General features: G+C 46.2%; 1 protein-coding gene across 1 annotated transcript in view; it reads right to left on the reverse strand.

Annotated features, from left to right (window-relative positions):
- Positions 1-1,262: 1,262 nt before the first annotated feature.
- Galnt8 (polypeptide N-acetylgalactosaminyltransferase 8) overlaps positions 1,263-18,192 on the reverse strand; it is a 37,790-nt gene continuing 20,860 nt past the window's right edge. Inside the window, exons 6-11 of the mRNA XM_010611713.2 lie at positions 17,775-17,889; positions 14,184-14,369; positions 8,141-8,278; positions 7,206-7,301; positions 6,371-6,538; positions 1,263-1,617 (exon numbers count right to left, since the gene is read on the reverse strand). Of these exons, the coding sequence (XP_010610015.1) occupies positions 1,465-1,617; positions 6,371-6,538; positions 7,206-7,301; positions 8,141-8,278; positions 14,184-14,369; positions 17,775-17,889 (856 nt within the window). The 3' untranslated portion in view covers positions 1,263-1,464. The remainder of the gene's footprint in view (positions 1,618-6,370; positions 6,539-7,205; positions 7,302-8,140; positions 8,279-14,183; positions 14,370-17,774; positions 17,890-18,192) is intronic.

Consider the following 18,192-nt stretch of genomic DNA (forward strand, 5'->3'; position numbering starts at 1 on the left):
ATAGACATGTGTATATTTTCCCCTTGTTCCCTACCTAAAATATCCACACTATGGGTGCTATTTTTCTTTTCACCTAACAAAATGCATTGGAAATTTCTCTGTCTCATCAGTTGAAGGGAGAAGGGATTCCAACACACTTTTAGTTGGCATTTATCTGTGAATGAGTTTAAATATCTTTTCGTATGTCTAAGGTTTATATGTGTCTTTTGCCTTTTTATTTAGTGCATACCTTTTTAAGACTTTTTATCAATTACATCTTCCTCTCATCTGCCAGGCAGATGCTAGAGGTTATACATTTGCTTAACATGTATTCTTTCCCTTCACTTTTTCATAATGGAATTGCATTGTGACTGTGCTTTAGTTCTTGATGTACATGAATTCACTGTGAAACCTTTACCAGGCAGTATACTTAGGACTGGCATGCTTCCCGAGCTCTTTCTGAAGCTTCTCAGTCAATTTAACACTGAGATAAACTACTGGTGTCTTTCCTGCCTGGTGCCTGAGGGAACCTGGTTATTCCCAGGTCCTTCCTGGAATCGCTGTGACCTGCAGCCAGGGAGAAAGTGGCTCTCTGAAGAAGGTGCCTCCCCTGCTCTCCACCCTGCGGCCCACTTTGCCTGTCTCCAAACCCTCACCAAATATCAGCAGCCCTGGACCTTTCTTCTTACCGCCCTCCAACTGGGGACAGAGGTTCATCCAGTGAGCAGTGTGCCACTGCTGGGCATTGGTTTCCATCTGCAATCCTTCTCTGTGCCTTAGGAAGGAGTGGCCTTCATTTCCCTGGGTAGGAGGGGAAGTAGGTGAGATCGAATGGGTAACTGTGACAGCCTACTGAGAGGAAGTCAGGAAGACCCGGATATTTCTACCATTGTCTGTGCTCCACTGTTCCTGGCAAAGCTGTAATTAGGCGAGGCGCTGTGTCTCCACCCCAGCGCCCCTGATGTGGGAGATCTGGTCCTCCACACAGAACTGCTGTGGGGCACGGAAGGAGGAACCTGTCTACTCGCTGCATCTCCCAGGACTGTCGGAAGGTTGGGGGGCTCGGCATAAGGAGCACCCGGCAATCTGGGGTACCCGTGAGCAGATGAGCCGGAAGGAGGCAGGGTGGGCCAGGTGCCCAGTGTAGCTGTCAGGACGGGAGGCTCAACAGAGTTGGTGGAGTCAAAGATAAAGTTCCATCTTCGCTCTCCTACAGCACAGCCAGATGCCGCGGGCTATTTCAAGGACTTTCCAAGAATGGCACTGATGCGAATCACGATCTCCCAAGGGAAGCAAGAGAGGAATCAGAGCTTCTGCTCCTCAAGTAGCACAGACACCTTGACACGCGCCAGGTTCCCAGCTGCTGCACAGCATGATGAAGTCACAGTGAGCGTGCATACTCACCTTGCACCCACACGTCCACGCTTTGAGAAGTGTTGGAGAGTCCCAGACCAGGGTCCCATGCACAGCGCAGGCCAGCCTGGCTCACAGGGCGTCAGCCCGGCCCCAGGCTCCCAGGGTAAACTGTATTTCCCACACCTGCGCCGTGCAGGTCCTCAGCACAAGCCCGCGGGTGCCGAGGGGCTCCCTGGTGATCTCCAGGCACCGCCGTGTGTCTCTGTTGATGACAGATCCTCCCTGGGTGAGAGGAGAAACAGAGTCAAGGTGCCAGAATGTCCCCTGGAGCTGCTCCCCACTGTGCTCCCTGACTGCCTCTCATTGTGGGGGCTTCACCAACACTCAATGCAGTGCTAGAGTCAGGACTGAATCCTCACTCCCCGCTTACAAGCCTTGGGCAGGTTTCCTAACCTCACCAAGCCTCAGTTTCCTCATCCATAAAATGGGCTCAGAGCTAACACTGAAGTGGAAACTTGCTGTGCAAGGCCCTGGCTTTAATACCCAGTGTCTCTAAAAAAGGAGAGGAAGGCAAGGTGAAATCAGGGTCAATGCTGTTTGGGAATCTGTGGCTGACAATGGAGAGAGGTACAGGAAATCTGCACTGGACTCCACAGCTACCCCTGCTCCTGGGGAGGGAGGGGCTTCCTTGTCTGTTGCCCTCTGAAGCCCCGACCCCTTCCTGTACCTGCAGCACAGGAATCCTGCAACTGTCCAAGCCACCTCCTGGCTGGGCCTCTGCTCCTAGCAGCTGTCTGTGCTGCTCAGGATGTTGCTTAGTGGGGGGCCAAGGTTTCCCCCTTACCTGCCCACCCTCTGCTGCCAGCACCCATGTGGTCTCCTAGTTTGCTATGTGCAACTGCCGAAGCTCTGAGCACCAGGCAGGGCACCCTGAGACCTCCATGTCTCCGGCTTCCCCCACCCATCACCTCCCTGCCTGTCATCTCTGCCGACTGCAAAGTGACCCCCACAAATTCAGCTGCCCTGGACTCCCCTGCCCACCCCTGCCACCTTGAGGCATCTCTCCTGGTCCTGGGGCATTTCCTCTGCCACTCCACAGCTCCCTTCTCTTGCCCCTGCTTCCAACTGCAGCAGTCCTGGCAGGGTCCCCCGCTGAAGCCCATGCAGCCTGGCCATGGCACTGGGCTGCTGCCCTTCCAGGCCTCCAGAGTGCGCTTGGGCCCATCCCCACCCTCAGCATGCTCACTGCACGTCAGCAAAGTCACATTTCTGCCCCAGTGCTTTCTCCTAGAGGACACCAGCCACACACACCTGCAGCCTTGGAGCTGAGCAACCTCCAGGAAATCCTCCTGCAGAGGCCCCAGTGCTCCCAGCCTCACCCTGGATGTGGAGAACCTCTCTGCCTCACATCCTCTCTCTTTACAGTCTTTTTCTATGGCCTTTAAATATATCCAGATGTCATAATATTACAAGGAGAAGAAAGAACACGAAGCTTAATTCTCTATCCTTTTCAACTGTCATTCAGTTCCCCCACTAATCAAAATCAGATTCTCAAGCCACAAGCCAATAACCACAGAGGATAACATTTTGTCCTTCAGTTCTGGACAATTGCAAGGCTGTGTGACTTTGGGAAAATTATTTGGCTTCTCCTTACCTTAGTTTCTGTATGGGAAAAACAGCACTGATGGTTCATCTGATACTTGTCATATGTTTCTAACTCTTGGCTATTGGAATTTATTGTAATTTGTTAGAAAAAAAAATGACGGCGTATCATCTATTCTTTGTCTCTCAATTTCCATTTGCCAGTAATCCTTAACTTTGGCTGGTACATGCTTAGTTCTTTTAACTTGGAAAACATATTTTAAGCAATTAGCAACACTCATAAGGGGATAATATTGTGCATATGGTTTTTGTAGCCTGCTTTTTAAACCCACCTTTATATTATGCATCTTTCACGTTTCATTTTCAAAATACATTTTTGGAATATCATTTGAATGGCTATGTAATATTCAGTAAGCAAAAATCTCCAGTACTATTGGACATTTTGCTCTTTCCCAGTGTTTGCAATGGTGATAATAAGGTTGGGCTACTTGCTGAACTACTTTTTCAGTTAAGATATTGTCCTAGGAGAGAACTGGTACCTTTAAAGGGGTCATAATTAGGGGTTTTGCTAGCATCAGAGCAAATGGCTCCTGGACCTGCTCTCCTTCCCCACCCAAAAGTGTTCTTGGGGGCAATTTTAACACCTGACCACTGAGAGCCCCAGAGCCCCTCCATACTCCAACTTGCCCTACTCCAGCTGTGTCACCAGGCCCCATTCCAGGCTCTCCTCTTGAAGCTCACATGTCCCAGGGCATCTCATCCCTCAGAACTGGGTCCCGGTCACTGGCACTGCTTCCTTACACTCCCAGGGGTCCCAATCCTCCTGTGGCCAATCAAATCACAGAATCCAGAGGCAGGAAGTAAAATGGATCCATGAGCCTGTCTTGGTTACTTTTCTCATTGCCAAGACAAAATACACAACACCCAAACTTAAAGGAGAAGAGGTTTATTGTAGCTCAGTTTGTAGGGGTTTCAGTTCATCGGCATCAAGGCAGTGGGCATGGCAGGGGGCATCACAGAGGAGAAGCAGTTCATGGTGGGAAGAAGGCAGCAAAGTACTGAAGAAGCAGCAAATGATGACAGGAGCCCTCTTTCTGTCTCTTATTTTCTATCCAGGCTACCAGCCCTTCGGGTGGGTAGCAGTCACACCCAAGGTGGGCCTTCCCATCATCCACATCCAGAATTATGCCAATCAGTGACTTAGTAATCACACAGCCTTAATCCCAGCATCACACATCCTATCATGCCATGTCTGAAAAGCCCCACTTATGACCACATGAGGCTTTGGGGGACACAATCATAACATAGCCTCATCTCTCTCTTAATTTGGGGAAATGCCTTAAATAACTTGTAGTAGAATGAACTTGTAAGTTGTGCCTAAAAGTAAATTGAACACAAGGGGGACCCAATGTTCATCCAAAGTCATGTTCACGTGTAAAAATATGTGACATAAGACAGGCAGGAAAGGATTACACCAGAAAATTGACTCAAGACAAATTTAAAAATCAAGCAATACACCAAGAACTACCTGATCACCTCCCTCATTAACTTCCAATGTTCTTGAGATAATGTCCATGAAAAGGGGCCTGCCTGGACTGTGGAGTGGCAGGAAGAATGTTCCTTGTGTCCTGGAGTCCAGGTCTCACACTCAGCCACAGTCACTATTCTGTCATCAGCTTTGGGCAGCTGAGAAGGCAATCTCCAAAAATCCCCAGAAAGAAAACCTTCCCAATATTTGGGATGCATGAATCTTTAGGATAAGTAGCATCTTAAATTCCCAAGAGATTTAAAATAAAATTAAATGTGAAGGGAACGAAACTTATAATATTTGTTAAAGATTCTAAGTCCATTTACCATTTTTGAGCCATTGTGTTTAAGAAACTTTGGCATCTTACAGGTTAGCCCTATTATTTTTTTAAATGTGTAATTTGATAATTACATGTACGATTTCACATTGAGGCTTTATTTTGTAAACACATTTGAAACATTTAAGAGATTTAAAAATCTTTAAATCAGTAGCTTTAAAGTTAGAATTTTGAAGTTCTTCAGAAAGGAAAGATAATGTATTAAATTTGTATCTATATGGCCCTTTAAAGCCTCATGCACTCATAGGTGGGGCTTTTGCAAGAGCATGGATATGTGATGCTAGATTGGGGTGTGTGATATTGGCATTAAGACTTTGTGATAATTAAATTAGTCTGCTGATTGGTTTAGTATAGTTCTGGGTATGGAAAATGGGAAGGCCCACCCCCAGTATAGATGTCACCATCCAATAGACTTGCAGGATGGATCAGATAAAAGAGAAAGGAAGGCTGAATGCTGCCGCTTCACTACCATCTGCCTACCCTGCCATGGACTGTTTCTACTCTGCCATGCCACTCTGCCTTGGAGCCAGCCAACTCTAGACTGAAACCTCTACAGACAGTGAGATAAAATAAACCTTTCCTCTTTTAACTTCTGGGTACTGTGTATTTCATCTTAGCAATGAGAAAATTAACTAAGGCCATGGTTGAGGAAATTTTATTTATTAAATTGCAAAACTCTCTTAAAAAGTTAAAACTTGCCTGGCTTATAGATAAAGTAGTTAGGTTTTTACAGATGTCAAAAAGTCCCATTTAGTCTACCAGGCCTACCACATGCTCCATATGCCCTGGTGGAGAACGCACCACCATGGCAGGACACCAATTCTTTTCCAGAGCAACTCAAGCTGTTGGAAATCCCCTCTTTGCTCCTGTGTTAAGTGAGGCCCAGCCTCATTCATTGCTGGCCGCTGGTCTCAAGCCAGCCTTCCTGTGACTCCTGCTCCAGGTTTGATCTGGTTGTCCACAAAGTCCCTGTAGTAACCTGTCTCTGCTTGGCACGCTATGGCTGGTGAGGGGAACACTTAAGAGGAAGGTCTGGTTGTGAATCTTGCAGTCTTGGGGGCCATGACACCATAGTACCTTCCCTGGTGCATGATGTAAGTGGGTTTTGCTTTACCCAGGTACTCACCATGTTGTGCTGCCTCACCATGGCCCAAAACAGTGGGACCAACCAATCGGGGCTTAGAACCTGTAAAACTGTGTGCTGAGGTGAACTCCTCTTAAACTGGTTATCTCAGGAGCTCAGCATCGTAACAGCACCCTGACTAACACAGCCCTCTTTGGTACGGAGACAGCAGCATCTTCTTCTACATTCACCTTTCCAAGTGAAAATTCCAGTACTCACTGCCACCTGCCATCTTCTGGATGTCGTGCCAGATGCTGAGCATAAAACTGAGTCCCAGGCCCTGCCCTCCAACTCACAGCCAGCGAAGTGATGGATAAGAGGACAAACAGAAGCAGAGAAGCAGAGCCTGGAGAGCACACAGGGTACCCTATCCCCCACAGGCCCATGCCCTGTTAGTCCTGTTAAGGAAGTGGGAGGAGAGGAATGACCCCAGCAGGTGACTCACCTGCTTGAAATCCCAGAGTATGTGCAGTTTACTCTGAGCCGCCTTGGAACATGGCTCTAACGTGGGCTTCTCCCCATGGCCAGGGTCCGTTAGGCAGTGCTGGGAGTCATAATTCTCTGCAACCAGTGGCCCTACATAGAGCTCCCCGACCAGGCGGTAGTAGACATTCTGAAAGGGAGTGAGGGATCTGTCCGAGGGAAAGGCCAGCTGCAGGTAAGAAGCTGGAAACCCGAGCAGAGGGCTTGCAGCCAGGAAACCTCTCTTCACATTCCTGAGTAGACACTGCCTGCTTGATGTGCATGCACAGAGGCTGTTTTGTGCCTCAGTTTCTCTGGCTCTTAAGCAGGAAGGACATCTATCACGCACACCTCAGAAGGGACCCATGAAGGCAACGTGCAGAGGAAGACAACAGATGTGACTGTTCTCCCAGCTGCACCGCACACTTGAAGCCAGAGCCCTCTATCCTGTGAGGGGCTTTGAGCCTCTCTTCTCCAGCCCTCTGCTTTCAGCTCTGCAAGAGAAGTGCAGGCAGCTTCCTCTGCACACTTTCCAGGGTGCACAGGAGCAGGAGGGGGAAAGGCATGGGCTGAGGTGACCACTAATGAAATCCTACCAGGAGGGAAGGGAACAAACATCCCTGTCCCAGGATCTTGACTTTCTCTGTCTTTCTGAAAGAACCAGGAAGTGCTTCCTTGTAAAGATTTCTCCCTCACCTGTTAGCCAGGATGATCAGCCCCTGCCTCCCTGTTCACCAACACTGCATCTAAATCTGGCAGACTTGGCCAAGCCCTGGGCCTAAGCAGCCTGGGCCTTGGGTGGGGAGGGCTGGAGGTACCTGCGGGCTGAACTCGTGGCATGTGTACATGATGGGGGTATTGCCGGGCACAGGTCCACGGTCCAGGCAGACGCCTCTGTCCAAAGAGTTTTTCATCTGAAGGGGGAAAGCACATCAACACAGTTGGCAAGAAGCAGAGAAAGAGGGTACCAACCCACCCCAGGCCCTGCATTTTCCTTGTACAACAAAGGTACAAAACCCACTATCTAGTCAGGCAGGCATGGAAGCACACAACTATAATCCCAGCACTTGGGAGGCTGAAGCAAAAAGGTAGCAAGTTCCAGCCCAGCCTGGATGATTTATTGAGACCTTTTCTTAAAAGGAAGAATATCAAAAGAGGGTTGGAGGGCCAGAGATTTAGCTCTGTGCTTCTGCTGCCTGCCTCACAAATGCAAGGACCTGAGTTTGATCCCGGTACCAAAAGGGGGGTTGGTGGTTGGAGATGTAGGTCAAGGTAAAGGCCCTGGCCTAAATCCCAAGTACTGCAAAAAAAGAAAGAAAGAAAGAAAAGAAGGGAGGGAAGGGAGGAAAGCAGGAAGAGGAAAAAAAAAAAGAAAAGAGAAAAATAGAAGGAAAGAAAAGAAAGCACCAGCCAGATGGAGTGGAGTTGGGCTCCTGGCAGCATTTGCTGAGACTGGGCACAGGTAAAGGCTCAGGGTGCTGCTGAGATGTGGCTTCCAGTGCACAGTACCCCAGCGGACAGGGAGGGGTGACCCGGTTTAGGCGCCTGGCTGAGAGACCGAGGGGGGGGGAGCGGGACAGAGAGGAGGAGGTGGAGCAGGAGTGGGGAGCAAGAGAGGAAAGGCCAGGCCGGAGCAGGTGGGAAGGGCATCCTGGGCGGGGTGGGTTTGGGCTGGGGCGTCACGAAATTTGGATTTCACTGTCTTCGACAACAAAACTTTCAAAATCTAAAAGAGCATCTTCACAGTACGCACTCTTCCATAGCCCACGACGTCATGGATCGGCTTCAGGACTGGATAAACATTTTTCAGGTACCAGTCAAAGGTTTTACATTTCAGTTTCTCCCGGAGTGCTCTTCTGGAAGAGATGTCTCCATAATCAATCCCAGAGCTCTGAAGAAGACAATGGAAAAGCAATGTGCATTTCTGTGCTTCGTCCCAGGTTCCTCGCTGGACTCCACCGCAGGTGCAGGCTCCAGTGAGGGAACTGAGGGTTTTCCTGGTGGCGGGGGAGTACCCTTCAAGCTTTATATTTCCAGGGAAAATGGAAAAGCCATGAAGCCTAGGACCTCCGCTGGTTCCACGGACATTTGCAAAGCCTGCGAGTGGAGGTCCACTCAGGCATCTTTCTCAGCATGGATTCCTCCTTTTTGGGATGATCTTTGCTTCAACAAGGCACAGAGTATTCCTCATAATGGCCTAAAAGGCTTTAAAAGGAATTCTAGCACCCAGATCTGGAGGTTAGAGGGATTCCCTAGGAGTAATACTTGTGGGTAATCCAAGTGCAGAGGGAAGAAAGAGACAAATCAAGTGGGTGTCTGCCCTCCTCCAGGCACATTCTTTTGACATTCATTCCAGATCGCCCCTTAGAGACTGTCCCTGTCTTAGGGACAGTTCCCCCTGCAGTTTGGTACAGACACAAATATGACTCTGTGCAGGAAAGAAAAGGAGAGTACAGATTTTCCCATCATACTTGGCATACTGGGCACCAGATGAAATTCTTCCCCATGTTTTCAAACAATGAGCTAACTGTAGATTGTCAGCACTTTGATAAAGGGAGGGTTTGTATTTCTTCTGGGTTTTTTTGTTGTGTTTTTTTTTTCTTTGGTTTGGTTGGTTTGTGTGGTACTGGGCATTGAACCCAGGGTCTTTGTACTGAGCTAAATTCCCAGCCCTTTTTTCATTTTTTGAGACAGGGTCTCAGTCACAGAATTGCCCAGTCTGTGCTGGAACTTTTGATCCTCCTGCCTCAGCCTCTCCGAGGGCTGGGATTGCAGATACGTGTCACCATCTCTGACCAAAGGGAGGGCTTTGATGACCCTGAATTCTGAGGAAGTCTCAGGCATTTCTGTACACATTTACCTTCTCCATCCCAGTGTGCTCTGTGTTTAACCTGGCTCCTGACTCAATCCTGTTTCTAGACTTTCCTTTCTAGACCTGTTCTGCACTCTCCCACCACCATGATTCCCTTGCTTCCTGGAAGTTACTTTTCAGATCAAGAGTGGCAGAAGGGGAGAGTTTGCCAATGACATTATTGTTCTCTATATGCTGAACGTGCTTGACTCCAGCTGGAGCCAGGGACATGGGGTCAGCATATCATACTGAGGTCAGGCGACCAGAGCAGCAGGTGTGGGCCTCATTCGAGTACCTCCAGTGGAATCTCAGTACCTCCCACACACACCAGACACACCACCATACCTGAATCCTCTTGAGACATGGAATACCTGATGTCCAACTGTCCCCGCAAACAATCCCCAGTGTGGGAGAAGGCTGACACATTTCCTTGGTTTTAGTGTCATCTCTGCTACTTACCACCTGCACCTGTGCTACCTTCAGCTAAATCTTTCTCTCTGCCTTGGCTTGCTTGTCTGTGAAACACACCTACGGCTAAATCCTGTGGTTCAAGAGCGAGTTTATACAATATTGTCTGGGCTTCCAGAGGATGGTGGAACAGGGAGCAGGAGAGAAATAGTCCCTCCAGGACTTGGAGTTCAGATGCTGGAACACAGCAAAATGAGCAAAAGAAGATACTTCCATGATGAAGAACACCTGAAGAATGCATGACCACCAAGCCAGAAGTCCAAAATGTTCTGAAAGACATTCTACAATGAGATAACGCAGACTACAACTCCAAGAACCCCAACAGAATGAGTCCAACAGGCAAGGCAGACAATTAAATGGAAGAGAAAGAGAGAATGAACAACAGGAAATGAATGCAATGACAAGAAAAGTCAATTACAGCCATCTATGTAAATGGTCTCAATTCACTAATCAAAAGAAACAGACTGGCAGAATGGATCAAGAAACAAGGCCCAATAATATGCTACATACAAGAAACACATTTAACTCCAAAAAATTCACAGACTGAATTGTTCAAGAATAAAGAACAATATTCAATGCAATAAGAACCCAGGGAAAAGCAGAGATAGCTATTCCATTTGCAGACAAATTGGATTTCAGGCCAAGACTGGTCAGAAGAGACTAAGAAGGCCATGACATACTTTATTATGGGAACAATCCAAGAGGAACAGATAACATTTGTAAAGATAATGTAAAGATAGATGCAGGAAATACAGGTCCATCTAACTACATAAAACAAACACTAATTGATGTGAAGAATCGGATAAGTAATAGCACAGTCGTAATGGGAGACCTTAACACTCCACTGTCACAAGTAGATCAACGAGACACAAAATCAACAAAGAAATATCAGAACTGAAGCCAACTTTTGAACAAACGGACTTGGTACATGTCTACAGAGTGTTCCACCCCACAACATCAGAATACACATTCTTCTCAGCTACACATGGGACATTCTCCAAAACAGATCACACACTAGCTCATAGAACATGCTTATGTAAATGCAAAGGAACTGAAATTATCCTGTGTGCATTATCAGATGATAATGAAATTGGAAATCAATGGCAAAAGAAACCACAAGAAATTCATAAATACATGGAAATTAAATAACATCCTCCTGAACAACCAATGTGTCATGGATGAAATTAAAGAAGAAAGTAGAGAGTTTCTATAATTAAATGATAATGCCAGTACAACATACCAGAATTTATGGGACACAACGAAAGAAATCATCTGAGGAAATTTTATGATATGAATTCTCATATCATAAAAACAGAGAGTGAGCTGAAATAAACAACCTAATGTTGAACCTCAAGGTTTTAGAAAAAGAACAGTAAATAAAACCCAGAGCCATATGAGGAAAGGTCAGAGAAGAAATTAATGTAATTAAGACAAAGAAAACCATACAAAGAATCAATGAATCAAAGAGTTGGTTCTTTGAAAGATTAAACAAAATTGACAAACCCATAGACAACCTTATCAAAAAAAGGAAAGAAAAGACTTAAATCCACACAGTCAGGAATAAAAAGAATTAGTCACAACCAATCCTGTGGAAGTCTAGAAGATCATCAATACCTATTTTGAGAACCTGTATTCTACTAAGATGGAAAACACATGAAAACTGGTTTCATTGCTGAATTCTACAAGAAATTTAAAGAAATAGTGCCACTACTGTTCAAACTCTGTAATGAAATTGGAAGGGAAGCAATACTCCCAAACCCATTTTTGGAAGCAAGCATTACCCTGATACTAAAAAATAGAAAAGGATCCAACCAAAAATGAGAGCTACAGGTTGATTTCTCTAACAAACACTGACACAAAAATCCTCAGCAAGATATTGGCAAACAGAATGCAGCAAATCACCAAGATTATACACGCTGACCAAGTAAGATTCATCCAGGGATGCAGGGAAGTTTCAACACACACAAATCAATAAATGTAATACACTACATTAACAGAGCCAAAGGACAAAAGCCATATGATCATCTCAAAAGAAGCAGAAAAAGCACTTGACAAAGTCCAACACCCATTCATTATTAAAACCCTAAGAAAATTGGAGCAGGCCTTTATCTCAATCTGATAAAAGCCATCTATGACAAAACCAACAGCCAACACATACTAAATGGACAAAAACTGAACACTTTCACTCTAAAATCAGGTCCACTATCACCACTCTTATTCGATGCCATTCTGGAAACATTAACCAGAGCAATTAGACAAGAGAAAGAACTAAAAGGAATAAGGATAGGAAAGGAAGAAGTTAAATTATCATTATTTGCAGATGATAGCATACTCTACTGAGAAGACCCTAAAAATTTCACCAAAGACTTTTAGAATTAATAACCAAATTCAGTAGCATAGCTGGATACAAAGTCAACACTCAAAAATCAATTCTATACACAAATAACAAACTCACTAAGAAAGGAATTAGGGAAAACACATCTTTTAAAATAGCATCCAAAATATGAAATACTTAAGAATCAATCTAGTGAAAAAAGTAAAAGACCTTTACATTGAAAACTAAGGTACTCTGAAAAAGAAGATCAAAGAGGGTATCAGAAAATGGAAAAATATCCCTTGTTCTTGGGTAGGAAGAATGAATATAGTGAAAATGATGATACTTCCAAAATCATTGTACAGATTTAATGCAATTCCAAATAAAATACTAATTTAATTAGAGAAAACAATTCTAAAATTCATTTGGAACTAGGAGAGACTTACAATAGCAAAAGCAACTCTGAGCAACAAAGCCAAGGCAGGGGGCCTCACAATGCCTGACTTGAAATTATACTACAAAACTACTGTGATAAAAACAGCATGGCACTAGCCAATAAAAAAAGATCAAAGGATCAATGAAAGAGATTAGAAGATGCAGAAACACCCAACCATGTTATCTTTGACAAAGGGGCCAAATACTTCACTGGCAGAAAGATAGCCTCTGTAATAAATGGTGTTGGAAAAACTAATTTTCCATATGCCAAAAATTAAAACTAGATTAATACCTCTCACCATGCAGTAAACTAAAATGGAAATGGATCAAAAATCTAAATAATAAAACAGAAGCACTAAATCTGCTGGAAGATAGAACTCTTGAAGACATTGTTGCAGGCAAAAACTTTATGAACAAAACCCCTGCCACACAGGAAATACCACAAAGAATTAACTGGGACCTCATCATATTAAAAAGCTTCTGCACAGCAAAAGAAGCCACCAATAGCATGAAGAGACATCCCATCATATAGGAAAAAAACTTTGTCAGCTGTTCCTCAGACAAAAAAAGGCCTAATATCTAGAATATATAAGAAATTCAAAAAAATCAGACCCCCAAATTTAAAGACTCAGTCCAAAAAGGGCATCTGAAATGGACAGGCACTTCTCAGATGAAGAAGTAAAAATGGCAAATAAAGATATAAAAAGCGTTAGACATCACCAGTCATTCAAGAGATGCAAATTAAAACAACACTGAGATTCCAGCTCACTCCAGAAAGAAGGGCTGCTATCAAGAAATCAATAACAAACGTCAGAGGAGCTGTGAGGGAAAAGGAACCCTGCTCCGCTGCTGCTGTGAGTGTAGACTGCTGCAACCACTGTGGGAATCAGTGTGGAGATTCCTCAAAAAACCAAAACCATATGTTCCATTTGACCCCGCTATTCCCCTTCTTGGTATCTTCATGAAAGAACAAAAAGCATCCTACCACAACGATATATGCACACCCATGTTTACAGCAGCACAGTTTGTAATAGCTAAATCTTAGAAACAGCCCAAATGCCTATCACAGATGAATCAAGAGGATGTGGATTTTTTTATACAATGGAGTATTGCTCTGTCATAAAGAAGGATAAATTTGAGGTGTTTCTAGGTAAAAGGATGCATCTTGAGAACATCCTTTTCAGTGAAATAAATTGAACATAATTGCATTGTCTCTCTGGTGTGAGAAACTGAAAGGGTAAAGAAGGGCCAAATGTATAATAGATATCATGGAATAGGACAAAAATATTCAAAGGGGAAGGTGAACTAGGGAGGGGGGAGAGGGAAAGGAAAAGGTATTTTTAAAAGAGAGAAAATGGAAGGAAGAATGGAAACAAAGCTTTTGTAAATAAGAGGGAGAAAAGCAGTTGAAGGGAGTGGAGGGGAACGGGAAAAAAGAAGAATCGAAACATATCCTACAGGTGCAGATTCCCTATGATGAATGTGATCATTATGTGTATCTAGGCTGTACCAATAAAATTACTATTAAAAGTCAATCAATAAATAAAGTGTCTGGAACATCGCATTGTTATGTAGATGCAGGGTGCCACTATGGCCGCACTCTCTGTATACAACCCAATGCTTTGGAACCAAGAGGATGAGTTTCTTCTGTCCCTTCCCATTCCCCACCACCCTCACCACCTGCTCCGTTCTCCATTCTCTTCTGCTCCTGTTCAGCCCATGACCAACCTGAAGCGGTAGGTTCCAGGCCAGGTAGACCATGTGTCTGTACTCATCCATCCAGATCTCAGCCACACGCAGGGCATTGCGCTTGAGGGCAGCACCCAGATCCAAGGCATAGGGTTTGTGGTGTCGCTCCACATGGGCCACACGGGAGCAGGGTAAGACCTCAATCTTCCCCCCACACTGCCACACCTGCAAGGGACAGGAGGAGTCACCTGCATGGGCTGCAGCTGCAGCTGGTGAACGGTGTGACCTCTTGACTGGAGGTGATCCTGAGTTATTTGAAGACTCATTTTTGTCTTTCCACTCCCACCCTCTAGTCTGCTCAACCATTGTCCTCAGCAGTCTGCCAAAGTGATTTTCTGCTGTCATCAAACAGCCATGGAAAGCCCACCTCCTTCAGGAAGTTCCCCTAAAAGGATCCAGAGGGGTGCTTCTGCTCCCTCAGCCTTAAGGGAAGAGTCCGGGTCCTGAGAGGCACTGTGTCCTGAGCGCCTCTCTCCAGACTTAGCTTCTCAAGAGCTTTCCTGGCTGCATATTAGAAACAGGGCCAGGAGGCAGACAGACTCAGGAGGCCTTCATGACACCCCCACCTGGTGTCCACACCCTTGCCTAATCCCCTTCCCTTGGCTGTGAGCCTATGACCTTCTTCTGACCAGTGGAACATGACCAAATTTACAGAATGGCTTGATCACCTGTCCGTGTTTATATCACACAAGATGGCAGTGTCCATCTGGCTGGGAGACACTGTCCTCGAGGGCCTTGAAGACGCCAGTCAGGACGTGGTGAGCTACTGTATGGGGAGGGCCACATGGCAAGAACCAAGAGTGGCTTCCAGCTGCTACATCAGAACACTGATTGCTCCGCTTCCTCAGTGTGGCAGACACGAACTAAGTGCTGTCCACAATTACACGATCCTTCTCCAGCCCAGCCTACGTGAGGACCCAGCCCAGTCTACACCTTGGCTCCAGCCTTGCCAAGGACCTAGCTAAGCTGCAGACCCCAGACCCACAGGAGCTCTAGGGCAAAGAATGCACCTTGCTTTGAGACATTCGGTTCATGATAATACTGTTACACAGCAACAGATACCAGTGTGAAAGCTGCCGTGACGTCTGACCCTATAAACGTTCTTCCTGAGCACTTCAGTGGGTGTGAACTTATTCATTAAAGCACGCTTGCACTCTCAGACTGCACTTGGCAGACAGTTTCACCCCTGTGGACAACAGAACCATCTAACTATGCCGGGTGGACATCACACATCTGTGTCCAGGTGAGTTGCAGTCCCTGCACTCGGGCCAGTGATGCCCTGAGGTAAGGGTGGGCAGCTGAGCTCTGCTGGCTTGGTCTAATACATCAAAAGAGTGTCCTCAGAGGAGTCAGGTCCACTGTGCAACTTTCACATTTTTTCATCCCTTTCCTCACTTATGAACTCATAGACTCCTCCACTTAGCATCCCACAACCCAGGCTTGGAAGGGAAGTCAGACTGATCTGTGTTCAAATCCTGACTGAACACCTGGCAGCTGGGGGCAAAACATTCACCCTTGCTTAAGCCTCAACTTGCTCATCTGCAGAGAGTCAGTGCCCACCTGTGGCTGACCGGAGGACCCGGAGGACTTAACGAGTATGGTGGGGGCTTCTGAGATTACCCTGGAGCACATCTCTTCTCCATTGTCTTCCTATTTCTCCTCACTCAGCCCTAAAATCGTGTGGAGATTACATTCAATTTGCTATTTCTGCAGCCATGCAAATAGAATTCCAAATAAAATTTTACTTCAATTTCCCTAGATGATGAAAGTTTCCATTCATAGAAATTTAGGGGAGAAAAATCACCTTTTGGCACAAGAAACCCTAAATGCAAATCCTGGACACAGACAACCCCACGTCATGCTCTGGCCCAGGGTAAGTGTGTCACAGTTCCAGCTTTTCTCTCCTCCCTGTGATCTCCGCTCACTCACATCTGTGGACACTGGTGCTGCCCTGGCCACCCGATGTCAGGAGAAAACACCCCATGCAACTCTGCTGTTCTCCGAGACTTGTTACTGGAGAAAGGCAGAATCTGATGAAGGAAAACCGCCCAGAATCATCAGCCATGAGCGGCTTCTCCTCCGCCATCCCCTCTCCTGCTGTCCCTCCTCCGAGCCATCCAGCCACGGACTAACCCATGAGGGAAAGTAAGCCTCTTCTCTGTTGAGTAGTGGCTGTTGGCTGTTGTGTGCCAGAGACTCAGACATTGGCGAAGGAATATCTGCAAGAAATCTATTCTAAATTGATGGTGATGTGTGGGATTTATCGCTCTAATGCTTCAGGCCCCTTTGAGCTGGGCCATTTGGCCTATTTTGAAACAGCATGCTCCCCCCAGGTGTCAGGAGGCTCCACATGGCTCCCATTGGCCTCTGCTGGACCACCAAAAGAACTCTCTTTCCCTAGATGACTGCTGTCCCATCAGACTGAGCCCCAGATTAAACATACCTGGAAAAGAGCACCCCATCCAAGCTGGCCAGACTGTCAACTCCATGAGAATCAATTAGTATTGCTCTAAACCAGCAACACTGGGGCGGTTGTTATACAGATTGCCTTTCTTTCTTTCCTTTGTAATGGCTAACGAACCTGCACTCGGATTTCTCTAGTTTTCACCACAAATTCCCTTGTAGAGCACAAAATTTCAGATTGTGCATTTGACCTAAACAAGCCAGAGAAGCTGCCAGAGGCAGGCAGGAGGCCTCACTGTTTACATGCAAAGCCAGGATTAGCCCAGAAGCATGAAATCTGAGGATTTTTATGCTGCATCCATCCCCAGAGTTTTCTCCTGCCTGCATCTCAGCAGACTAGTGCTGCCTCGACCACTGCTCTGCCAGTCTGCACACACAGGCTGGCTGCTTACATAGCTGTGTTCCTTCATCCCTCTCCCCACTCCACTTTTTCAGGCTTTAGAAATTACAGGGAGCTGTTTTCCTCTAAGGTTGGTTTATTCTAGGAGATGCCTGGAAAATGTTCGGCATCCTCAGGGGAAAGTGGGGCAACATCTGCTTGGCCTCAACTCTACCCTTGCCAGCCACCCCTCCCACATGATGTAGTCCTACCTTGGAAAGCTGCACTTGGAAAGCTCCAGGAATCCCACTGCCAGCTCCTCCGAAGCCCGGTGATCCAGACAAAGGAGAATGCAGCCTCTTCTTGAGCCAATGATAGTCATCCTTTTCTAGGATTCTAGAGATCCTATGATCTTCCTGCCTTGGTTTGGATCTTAAATGTCCCCCAGAGCCACATGGTGAAGGCTGGGCTTTAGTCTATGGTATAATATGTGGTGAGACCTTTAAGAAGTGGATCTGAGTAGGAAGAAGTTAGACCACATGGGCATGCTGGTGAAGGCAGGTGCCATGACTGCACAGTTCTTCCACTATGTGCCCCCTGCTGTGATGTTTTGCGTCACTACATGCCCAAAGGCAACAGGGCCAAGCAACCATGGACTAAACCCTCTGAAACTATGAGCCAACACAAACTGCTTCTTTTAGGTTGTCTCAGGTATTTTGTTACAAGGACAGATAATCAACACACTCCCCTTCTGCTCTGGCCCATGAACAGCAGGGAAATACACCTACCCTCAAACTAAGCTCCACATTCTCTCCTCCGTAGACCAGCATCCCGTCATCCAGTCCACCAATCTCCCCCAGGAAGAGCCTGTTGGCGGCCAGGATGCCCATGATGGAAGGGCTTCTGTAAAGCACACGGAAAGATGGTCACCAACCCCTCTGTGAGGAACAGGTCAGGGTGAGGCGAGGGCTGGGAAGTCGAGGGACAGCTTGGCCTCTGGGACTCCATCTATACCTCTCCTTAAACCCACAGGCAGGGCTAAGTATGGTAGCTTCCTCCTGCCCACCGTGCTGTCATAACCTTCTCAAAGTATCTTAGAGTTGCATCTTCATCTCAGTATCCCAATTTCATAGCCTGATAACACTTTAAATGGCTCAAGTGTCTCCTCAAATAGTAAGTACTTTTTTTTTTTTTTTTTTTTTTTTT

This window comes from Fukomys damarensis, unplaced genomic scaffold (genome assembly GCF_012274545.1).
Source record: "Fukomys damarensis isolate Sample0158 unplaced genomic scaffold, DMR_v1.0_HiC HiC_scaffold_19, whole genome shotgun sequence".
NCBI classification, from domain to species: domain Eukaryota; kingdom Metazoa; phylum Chordata; class Mammalia; order Rodentia; family Bathyergidae; genus Fukomys; species Fukomys damarensis.